The 12490-nt window shown below is 34.7% G+C and overlaps 1 protein-coding gene across 1 annotated transcript in view; it reads right to left on the reverse strand.

Annotated features, from left to right (window-relative positions):
• The window catches only part of LOC145676358 (glyoxylate reductase/hydroxypyruvate reductase-like), a 28568-nt gene that overhangs the window by 14426 nt on the left and 1652 nt on the right, over positions 1–12490 (reverse strand). The window contains exons 2-3 of the mRNA XM_081747214.1: positions 8565–8695; positions 46–235 (exon numbers count right to left, since the gene is read on the reverse strand). Coding sequence (XP_081603340.1) covers positions 46–235; positions 8565–8695 — 321 coding nt within the window. The remainder of the gene's footprint in view (positions 1–45; positions 236–8564; positions 8696–12490) is intronic.

Below are 12490 nucleotides of genomic sequence, written 5' to 3' on the forward strand. Positions count from 1 at the left end.
AGATATTTTGTTTCTGGATAAGGTTGCTGAAAGAAAAATACGTACAGCGAAATAATTTCCCGTCCTTCAGCAAATCTACGCGCAGCACTGAGTGCTAATCCAATGGCAATTTCTGCCACGGCCACTGCTACTGTGTCAGGAGTATTGCTTAGCTTTATTCCTCTCGCTTTTGCCTCAGCTCTGTCAATATGGTCGAATCCTGAAGACATAGTGGCCAGAACTTTCAGATTTGGACCTACAAAAAGAAAGAAAAAATATTTATTTTAATTTTAAAAGATTAAAGTTTTCTTGGAACGACTTGACTTGAGACTCATAGTTAAAATTTATAGCATATGGCAGGGGCGTACGCAGAATTTCATCAAGTTTCTTCAAGCACTCAATCTCGTATACTTCGACCCCGAAAATTATGTAATCAACACTAATATCAGTCGTTTTCGATCATATGTCTTATTCCTCCTCTCCAAAGTTGCGGGGCTGAATTTGGATCTAAACGGGATCGGAAGTGTCACTGTTCATCTCAGCGACACCGTAAACTATGGATTCGACACTAATATCGATCATTTTTATATATCTCCATCACCTCCTCCCAAGTTGCGAGGAAAAATTTGGATTTAAACAGCGTCAGAAGTGTCACTATTCATCTGAGCGACCCCAAAAACAATGGATTCGACACCAATATCGGTCATTTTTTATTATTTTTTAATACATCCTCTCCTCCTCCTCCCCTAAGTTGCACCGTCAAAGTGATATTACAAAAACCATCACAGGTCCGAATCTCATCTATGTTGAAAATATGATCGAGGTCGGTAGTGTGATTCAAGATTTATTAAGATTTATTTATTTTTTCTATCTCCTCCTCCTTCCTCTCCCCTAAGTTCTACCGTCAAAGCGAAATGATACAAACCATCCTATTGGCGGGAGCTCATGTGGTTCGGATTTCACGTTAATCAGTAGGTCCCGTCTCATATAGCTTCGCTGCTTAAACTCAAAATCAACTCAACAAACTCAACAAACTATCCATTTTATCAGTATTGAGACCCGGATTCTTGGCTTTGATGCAGTGTCCTACAAAAACATTTCTTTCTCTTTGAGATGCAAACACGGTCGATACAACGATGTCCTTGGTCTCCTTAGATTCCCCAATGTGCTCCTTAACTCTCGTATTTATGCTTCTTTTTGTCATTTCTATGTAAGATTCATCATACCTACAAAATACCTGACAAATGCCGCTTTGTGAAAGTTTATTGAAAATTAGCTCTTACATTAGCTCAGTCTCCTTGTACAGTCAATAGGTTTTTTTTTTTTTTCTAGTTATGTTTTTAAGTATTTTGACTATTCTCGAGTTCAAAGCCCCATTTTTGAGTTCCTCTACTCTTTTCACTGGACTTAACTATTGCACCTTTAAAGTCGTGATAAACCTGCTTCTGTTATCTTTCCAATGATTTTGTATCATAGACACTCAATATTTCAACTTTAGTAATATTTTCTAATTCTTCTAATATCTCTGATGGTCACAATGCTAATCTGTATACTGTCAAGAACGTATTGATACAAACTTGCTAAAGGTGGGCTGATTTTTTACGTAGGCTAAATAGATATCGCTGGACGTAGGCTTTTTTGTACATTTTTATTCGAAATTTATTCTGATTCTTGTAAAACGTTAAGTCCGAAAAGTTAATAGAATGATCTTTTTCCCTTTCTACCGTAAACTTAATTTTTTGATGAGTTACCTCCAATATGTTTAATAATGTTTTCAGTTGTTTGTTTGTCCGATAGGCTATAACTAAAATACTTTACGTATCTTAATTTCTCATTTTCTAGAAATTTAATTTCGTAATGATCCATCACAATATTGGCTAATAAAAACAATAGACTCCCCATTTATAACCCTTCTTGTTACTAATGAGTGTTGTATTCAAATCTAAAAATTTATTGTGTACGCACACTTCTAAGATGTCGGTGAGTTCATAAATTTCAAGATTATTAAATTTATTCAATCGCAACGATTTTTGAATACACAAGATACCTAAATCTATAGAAATAGAATTGACCATGTCAAATTATATCAACAGGAGCTAGTTTTAATTGGCTGACGTTAGCTAATGCACAAATTTCAGTTTTTCCCTCAAGACATAAATGTTTGAACTTAGAGGTAGTCTCCTTAATGCATTTGGAAAGTCATTTAGATAACTTATAAGCAGGATGAAAACGTCTTGATAGTATAGGTGTAATAGGAATTTCGTCTCTGTGTAATTCGAACACCCCACAAATAACAGACAAAGCTGGGAGACCAACTTTTAGGTTCTAACAAGTAGTTTCTTCAACAAGGGACGACTTCGATTTTTTATTTTATTTTATTTTATTTATTTATTGATCGTTTTTCATGTAACGGCTCAACTGTAATATGGTTGTAGTCCTGATACTTTAATTTTTCCAAACATTTATCACTATATTCGTTTTCCTACATTAGAGTAAAGCAGGTGGGTAAGAATGGCCTTTATTCGACTAGGATAGTCATACAAAGTAAAAATGTTCATAAAAGCCAGTATATTGTATAAAGTTCAAGTATTAAACGTTACACTTCTGTAAGATGCATATGGAAAATCTTGAAGCAAGTCTTATAACGAATCCTGCAAATAAAGCAAGTCACATAAAGAAACTTGCAACAAAGCAAGTCATATAAAGTACCCTTCAAACAAAGCGTATCACATACAGAACTCAGCATACCTTATAACGATATCGTTATATGTACTTTTTAACCAACCCTCATATTTCCAATGCCAGTTCTTGGAAATATTGTTTAGCCAGTCGGAATTTACAGAAGAGCGAAACAGTGGAATTTTTCTACCCAAAAGGTGCCTCATTCCTCAAGACATTTCAGCACCTCTCGTCGGACCATATTTAGAAAAGTATTCGTTCGTTCCCTCACCCACACCCACGCAGAGTTGATTCCAAAGCAACAGCACTGGATCATGCGTCATAATGTGAATTTTTGTGAATAATTACTAATTTTTTACAGTATTATGTACATCAATATAACTAATGTACTTTCAATCAAGTGGTAGTTAATCCATTATTTCTTATTATTGGAGCAGTGATATAAAAACCTAATGTTTTATGAGAACTATTTTTTATTCCACTAGTATATTCATACGCTCTGAGAGGAACCAAGAAAAGTGACGCGCAAAAGAGGCGCGGGGAATGCTCTCCAAGACTCCAAAACAAGAACACGCACTCATCTGATTGTGCGAATACAACAACTAAAAGTGAAAAGCGCGAGAATATTAACTCCACAAAGTTCTTAAATTTTAAAAGTTAGTGCTAATACAATATGTTTTACTAAATTACACACAAAGTAAAGGATTTATAAAAGCAACGTTATATATCTAAGGAAGATGGAAGCGACATCCAAGAATTCCTTTTGGAGAAAATAATTCATCATGCAGCCACCAAAGAAGAATAGTGGTTCTCCCTTCAAGAAAAATATTGTTTTCGGTAAACTATCGAATTTATAATATTCGTGCGTGTTTCGTAGTGCCATAGTCGTGCGCGTCCGAACCGATTTCTAAGGGCTATTATCTTTAAATTTCATTTGATCAATATATCTTGTGTTAGTGTTGTTCGGTATGTTCTTGTTTTCTTAAAAGTCAAAATATATACAAATATTAAAATATTTGGTGCATAAGCTATTTTTATTAATCATGAAATGATATATCATAGTGTTATGGTGTATGATATTTAGTGTTGTTCTTTTAGTATGTGAAAGAGAAGTATCATACCGTACTATGTGCATAATTTAGTTCATCATCAGGTTACAGGTAAAGTACATCGAAAGTAGCGCAGTACAAAGGTATGTTTTTATCTCTCTGCAACCATCCGGTGTTATCTATGTTAGTTGTTTCCACCTCAAGTGTTGTAGTTGTCGATGCATCCGTATTATGCGGGACTCGCCAGTGATGGTGGGCACACGATTCAGCCTTTGGCGATTAATGAACACACCCGAATCTAACGACCGTGAGTGTGGATCTTTCTCCATATTAACTGGTGTTCTATTTTACTATCATTTGACCATTTATTACTGGAAGATAGGAATAAACCCAGAATAACGATATATGGTTACTCCCATCCAGCGAAAACTGAATCGAACCACGCTGCTGTTATAAATTGGCTTAACCCAAACAAATACCAACCAGAATCGAACCCAGTACTGTCATAACCTCAGGGGTCTGTTTTAGGACCTTTGATTTTTATTTTAATGACAAATAATATACCATTAAGTATTGAAGCTAAGTGTATCCTGTACGCTGATGATTCAACTTTTCTGAACACAGCTAATAATTTGACTGACCTATAGGAGCAATGTAGGGTTACACTGATGCAAGCCACAGAATGGTTTGGAAATAATGGTTTTCTGGTAAACAAAAATAAGACTAAACAGAGAACATTTACACTTAAAGATTACCCTAACATTAGTATGGATAACATAAAATTTCTTGGCATTATATTAGATAGTAAATTGATCTGGGAACCACATATACAACACATGTGTCGTCAATTACCAAGAACAATATGTATGTTGCGATCCTTAAGAACTACAGTGCCAAATAATTGTCTACGAACTGCATATTTTGCATTTTTCCAGAGTATAATTACAGATGATTTAATATTTTGGGGGTAACATCAGTTATATAAATGATGTGTTACTGTTGCAAAAGAAAGATGTTAGAATAATTAGTTGTGCATCCTTCAATGGACATTGTAAGCCACTATTTCTTCAACTAAAGATAATGACTGTAATTAATCTTTACATTTAGTATTGATCTACACGAAACAGATTGTTATAACTATGTTATATGACAAGACATACATACATATAATACAAGATCGAGCAAACTAATTGATGCACCTTATAGTATATTATATAAAGTTAAATACAGTTAGTTATATTATTGCTGGTATAACATTTATGAATATGTTACCAACTTATATACATTATTTGCCTATTGAGAAATTTAAAGTTAAGATGTATATAGGACTAGTGGCTTTGTCTTTTTATAATATTAATGAATATTTTGAAGCGCAAAAATTATTTGTCCGCTGGTGATATTTTTGAATGTGAAATTTATTGTAATATATATGCATATATTATAAAGTATGAAAGTTGCTAGTGTAATATTTTAAAGCATGCATGTATAATCCTTTCACGTTGTCCATTGCCTCATCATAGGCTTAACGACAATAAAAATATTCTGTTCTATTCTAACAAAACATGGTTGTTGATAATCTGTCAGCTTGTTGGATTCTTTATGTGACATGCTTTATTTGCAGAGTTCTTTTATGACATACTTTGTTTATAAAGTTTTTTATATGACTTGCTACAATATTTTTCATATGCCTCTTATAGACGTGTAAGGTTTAATGCTTGAACTCCAGAACTTCATAAAATATACTGGCTTTTATACACTTTTATGGCTACTGTAGGTGGATAAAAAATCTATTTTTACCCATCTGTTTTATTCCCTTTGTCCGCTTCTATGCACCAATAATTATTTTCTAGTAACCAATTTTTTTTTAATTCCTTAATCTAAATGTTCAATTTGTTGTTATAATCATTTCTGTTTATAATCTAGCTAATCGGATATATTGATCTTATATAAGTCTATTATATAGATTTCTTTACGTTAATTTTCTCTAACAGGTTATTTAGATTTTTCGTAAGTAAGGTGGAAGATATATATGTTTAATTTTTTCAATTCAATTAAAAATATAAGGAATATTTGACCATATAACATTCGCAACTTGTCGTTTCCAAAAGAAGAAGACCGATTAGTGATTGAAATGCAGCAGACGATTATTATTTACAATTATCTACGCTCAGGGAACACGTTATGTTTCTTAACTCTACGGATTTACGTTAATTTGTTATTTGTTTTGACTATCTTTATTGTATTTAAAAAAATAAGTAAGAAAGAAAGATTACAAGTGTCTTAAACTGTAAAGCTTCAAGATTTATAGCGACTAAGGGACTATCCGGTTTGCCATGAGGAGCAGACTCTTTCAGGTGATCAGGTCAAAAGTTACATTGCGTGCTAAATCCAGTCTGGAGATTCCAAATCGAGATGTGAGATATTTCAAACACGTAACCTCCAACTGGGGCTCCCTGGGTAATTCGCAGAAGATACATATTATTTATCATTATTATTCATTTTACTCAAACAACTTGACTTTTGACAATGTTCTATCCATATTTATCTTACGTGCTATACATTGTTTTCAAGCTCTTCATTGTCTTTGCAATAAGCTTTCAATTAACCATCTTATTATAGTTTTTGAGATATGTGAACGACTTCAATTTTTCATTAATTTTCTATTGAGGTTAACTTTCATGTCTCGTAACTTCTTACTACCTTCCATCCATTTAAGACAATTTGCTTTTGAAATATAGAATCTACGTAGTCTCTTCTACATTTGAGCTGAATTTCAGCCATCTCACTCTTTTGGGTTTTGAGATAAGTGGAGGAATTATTTCTTTTCATTGATTTCCCATTCAGATGAATGTTAATGCATGTGCTTTTTTGACTATGTTCCATCCATTTTAGGACAATTTGCTTTTAAAATATAGAATCTACGTAGTGTCTTCTACATTTGAGCTGAATTTCAGCCATCTCCCTCTTTTGGTTTTTGAGATAAGTGGAGGAATTATTTCTTTTAATTGATTTCCCATTCAGATTAATGTTAATGTTTGTGCTTTTTTTGACTATGTTCTATCCATTTTAGGATAATTTGCTTTTGGAATATAAAATCTACGTAGTCCCTTCTACATTTGAGCTGAATTTCAACCATCTCCCTCTTTTGGTTTTTGAGATAAGTGGAGGAATTATTTCTTTTCATTAATTTCCCATTCAGATTAGTGTTAATGTTTGTGCTTTTTTTTTTACTATGTTCCATCCATTTTAGGATAATTTGCTTTTGGAATATAGAATCTACGTAGTGTCTTCTACATTTGAGCTGAATTTCAGCCATCTCCCTCTTTTGGGTTTTGAGATAAGTGGAGGAATTATTTCTTTTCATTAATTTCCCATTCAGATGAATGTTAATGTTTATGCTTTTTTGACTATGTTCCATCCATTTTAGGACAATTTGCTTTTAGAATATAGAATCTACGTAGTGTCTTCTACATTTGAGCTGAATTTCTCCGAGATAAGTGGAGGAATTATTTCTTTTCATTGATTTCCCATTCAGATGAATGTTAATGTATGTGCTTTTTTGACTATGTTCCATCCATTTTAGGACAATTTGCTTTTAGAATATAGAGTCTACGTAATGTCTTCTACATTTGAGCTGAATTTCAGCCATCTCCCTCTTTTGGGTTTTGAGATAAGTGGAGGAATTATTTCTTTTTATTGATTTCCCATTCAGATGAATGTTAATGTTTGTGGTTTTTTGATTATGTTCCATCCATTTTAGGATAATTTTCTCTTGGAATATAGAATCTACGTAGTCTCTTTTACATTTGAGCCGAATTTCAGCCATCTCCCTCTTTTGGATTTTGAGATAAGTGGAGGAATTATTTCTTTCCATTGATTTCCCATTCAGATTAATATTAATGTTTGTATTTTTTGACTATGTTCCACCAATTTTAGGTCAATTTGCTCTTGGAATATAGAATCTACGTAGTCCCTTCTACATTTGAGCCGAATTTCAGCCATCTCCCTCTTTAGGGTTTTGAGATAAGTGGAGGAATTATTTCTTTAATTGATTTCCCATTCAGGTGAATGTTAATGTATGTGCTTTTTTGACTATGTTCTATCCATTTTAGGACAATTTGCTCTTGAAATATAGAATCTACGTAGTCTCTTCTATATTTGAACCGAATTTCAGCTATCTCCCTCTTTTGGATTTTGAGATAAGTGGAGGAATTATTTCTTCTCATTGATTTCCCATTCAGATTAATGTTAATGTTTGTTCTTTTTTGACCATGTTCCATCCATTTTAGGACAATCTGCTTTTGGAATATAGAGTCTACGTAGTCTCTTGTACATTTAAGCTGAATTTCAGCTATGTTTCCTAAAGTCTGTTCACATCATTGCATCCGGATTCATCCATCTTTGAGAAAACTGACGAATACGTTATTGTCCACCACAACTTACATGAACTGAGACAAAACAAGAAAACTTCGTATTCACTCTACTACATGTCACCATGCCCTATAGGAGAATTCAAGAAATGTATGCATTCGCTCTTGTTTCAAGCTTCAGTGTATATTCCATTTAATTACGAATGGTACTAAATACAATAAAAAAATATACAATTCTTTTAAGTTTTAGCGGCATAAGAAACTGAAAGAAAAATGAAAATCTGAAGAAGGGAGTCTTACAGAGTCGAAATGTAATAACAAATCCTTTGCATTTATTAGCTCAGTTAAATTTACACAGAGTTCTACTTGAAATAAGAAATAAAATGAGTTATTTTGGTAATAGGCAGCTGTGTTAACACGATTGCTCCACAGATATTTTCAACTGTCTGTAAAACTAATATTCAAGAAATGGTAAATAAAGATTTACCTGCTTTATCAAAGAATTCTTTATCTATCACGTGGTAACCCCATAAGAAAACGGCGTCTACACCAACGCATTTCTCTAATAGTTCTTCTCGAGAAGGATAAGGAAGTCCTTTGCATATAACCAGGTCGCATCTGAAATGTATGAAACAAAAAAGTTATTAATAATTTCATGGAATAATGATTTAAAGCCAGAAACACGTAACAGAAAATACTGAACTAGGTCATCTTCATATTTTTTACTTCTTTTTTTTCATCACATGGGGCTTAGTGGTAGCGTGCTTATTTCTGGTATGTAGCCCCTAGTTCGATCCCTGGTTAAGTAAGTTTGTGGTGGACAACATCGTGTCCATGCACTTTCTCGGGGGTACTTCACTTTCCTCCAACAATCTCATTTCACCAATTCTTCCATTATCATTCTCTTGCCTTAATCATCCGTCTCCCTTAGCCTAAAGGCTTTTCCATTATCATTCATTTGCCTTAATCATTCCTTTTCCCATAGCCTAAAGGGCTTTTCCATTATCATTCATTTGCCTTAATCATTCCTTTTCCTTAGCCTAAAGGGCTTTTCCATTATCATTCATTTGCCTTAGTCATTCCTTTTCCCATAGCCTAAAGGGCTTTTCCATTATCATTCATTTGCCTTAATCATTCCTTTTCCCATAGCCTAAGGGCTTTTCCATTATCATTCATTTGCCTTAATCATTCCTTTTCCCATAGCCTAAAGGGCTTTTCCATTATCATTCATTTGCCTTAATCATTCCTTTTCCCATAGCCTAAAGGGCTTTTCCATTATTATTCATTTGCCTTAATCATTCCTTTTCCCATAGCCTAAAGGGCTTTTCCATTATTATTCATTTGCCTTAATCATTCCTTTTCCCATAGCCTAAAGGGCTTTTCCATTATTATTCATTTGCCTTAATCATTCCTTTTCCCTTAGCCTAAAGGGCTTTTCCATTATCATTCATTTGCCTTAATCATTCCTTTTCCCTTAGCATAAATGGCTTTTCCATTATTTTTCATTTGCCTTAATCATTCCTTTTCCCATAGCGTAAAGGGCTTTTCCATTATTATTCATTTGCCTTAATCATTCCTTTTCCCTTAGCATAAATGGCTTTTCCATTATTATTCATTTGCCTTAATCATTCCGTTTCCCATAGCCTAAAGGGCTTTTCCATTATTATTCATTTGCCTTAATCATTCCTTTTCCCATAGCCTAAAGGGCTTTTCCATTATCATTCATTTGCCTTAATCATTCCTTTTTCCTTAGCCTAAAGGGCTTTTCCATCATTCATTTGCCTTAATCATTCATTTTCCCTTAGCCTAAAGGGCTTTTCCATTATCATTCATTTGCCTTAATCATTCATTTTCCCTTAGCCTAAAGGGCTTTTCCATTATCATTCATTTGCCTTAATCATTCCTTTTCCCTTAGCATAAATGGCTTTTCCATTATTATTCATTTGCCTTAATCATTCCTTTTCCCTTAGCCTAAAGGGCTTTTCCATTATTATTCATTTGCCTTAATCATCCGTCTTCCTTAGTCTAAAGGGCTTTTCCATTATCATTCAGTTGCCTTAATCATTCCTTTTCCCATAGTCTAAAGGGCTTTTCCATTATCATTCATTTGCCTTAATCATTCCTTTTCCCATAGCCTAAAGGGCTTTTCCATAATTCATTTGCCTTAATCATTCATTTTCCCTTAGCCTAAAGGGCTTTTCCATTATCATTCATTTGCCTTATTCATCCGTCTCCCTTAGCCTAAATGGCTTTTCCATTATCATTCTCTTGCCTTAATCATCCGTCTCCCTTAGCCTAAAGGACATAATGGTGGAATGCCAAACTTAAAGTTTTCTTTATCATTATGTAAAATTTTCACTTTCCTTCTGAAATTTTGAACAAGACAATCAACAGGTGAAGGAAATGAAATCTTTCAGTATTGCGTCCCACTATTGTGCCGGTTAGGCCAAAGGAGACGGTAATGATCAGAAATGAATAAAATGGTGGAATGAAGAAAGTGGGAGAAAACGGGAGAACACCGACAAAACATACACACACATGGTGTTTGTCCACCACAAAGTTCACTTGGCGCGAGTTTGGATCTTACCATGGACCCCATGCACCAGAGATGAACGATGTATCACTGAGCCACCGCGGCCCAACAGATGAAGGATTAAAAAATAATGGTAGAATGAAAAACATTACCATCACTGGCAGTCAAGGGCGCCCATCAGGGGGGCCAAGGTGGGGTGCTCGCCCCCTAGAGGAAATTGTACTTCGGAATATCAAAAACCCAATAGAATTTTTAGAATAGTTACATCAAAATTTGAAACTATATTTGAAATGTCGCTTATACTTGCCCCCCTCCCCCTTGGAAACCACAACATGGGCGCCCTTGCTGGCAGTAGAATGTAGTTCGAATCATATTACATTAGGACAAAACAAACAGCAATCCTTATATTTGAATGATGACAAATTTCACAAAAATTGGGATTTAGTTGTCAATAGCTTTGTTTATTAGTTATCAGGAATAAGCAATGCCAGTGTCAACTCTCCCCTCTTTTAGACAGCATACACAAAGTTTCGCAGCTAAAAGGAACTAGAGAATATGAATTCCTCTAAATTTTATCAGCTTTGTAAAATATAAAAAACAGCGGCTCAAAACGTTTGTAAATATTTTAAACCATCACGTAAGGTATGGCTTCTGGTATACACTTGGTCAAACTAATCGCGTACCTACAATTTATCGAAAGGTCTTTTGCACCATTAACGTCTGACCTATTGCACACATGAATCCGTATTGCATCGTGTTCGTGAGTTGATTTTGAGTTTAACGTCCCGCTCAGCAGCTAGGATATATGAGACGTGGACCTACTGATTAACGTGGAATCCGAACCACATGAGCTCCCACCGGGAATCGAACCCGGGTCTCCCACACCAAAGACGCTTACGCTAACCGCTTAGCCACGAAGGAGCTCTGGCACAAATGATTACGTGTTGTGGCACTTAAATGCTACATTTATTTTGATAAATATTCCTAATAGCATAGACAGAAGCCGAAAGTGGGAAACGGCAGGCTATCCAACTGCCAATGTTGGCCTTATGTTGGAATTGGCCACTTTGCCGAATATTTGCCAATCAATTCAGTTACCAACGTTGGTTCTACGTTCTAATTAGCCACTTTACGAATATTTGCTAATTAATTCAGTTGCCAACATTGGCTCTATGTTATAATTGGCCACTATGCCAAATATTTGCCAACCAACTCAGTTGCCAACGTTGGTTCTACGTTGCAATTGGCCACTTTGCCGAATATTTACCAACTACCTTAGTTGCCAACGTTGGCCTTACGTTGTATTTGGCCGCTTTGTCGAATATTTATCAACCAACAATACTTTCAGTGAAAAACTACTGGAGGTCCTAAAGCCTCTGATTCATTTTGTGGAAAGGGGGTTGAGTGCAAAGCCAGTTTCATCGCCATTGCCGATGTGACTTCCCTGTTGTAGAACTCTGAAATCGTCATTGAGTAAACTCAAGTTACCCCCCTAAAAATGATTTCACCCCCTGGTTGCCGGTCTGACGTAAAGGAACGCTACCAAGCTTAAATTTCTCTATATTATGGTAAAACAACTGTTTACCATATTCAAATATTAATACAAAAATCTCACGTATCTTACGGTGAGGTGAACTTGGATACTTGAACCCCTTTTGACCAAATTCTACGTATACCACTGTATACTTAGGTAGACTGGTTCGTAAATGCAGAAACATCTATTAAAAACAATAAGCCTACCGAGAAAGCTACAATCTATTGCACCAATATACAAAAAAGGAATTTTTAAAGAGTAGCTACTCATCAGAAAATATCACAATGAACAAGGTTCCAAATTCGGTCTACTATGACTTTGGATTCTGGGAGACCCAGGTTCGATT

Source organism: Thermobia domestica, unplaced genomic scaffold (assembly GCF_964235325.1).
Source record: "Thermobia domestica unplaced genomic scaffold, izTheDome1.hap1.1 HAP1_SCAFFOLD_117, whole genome shotgun sequence".
NCBI classification, from domain to species: domain Eukaryota; kingdom Metazoa; phylum Arthropoda; class Insecta; order Zygentoma; family Lepismatidae; genus Thermobia; species Thermobia domestica.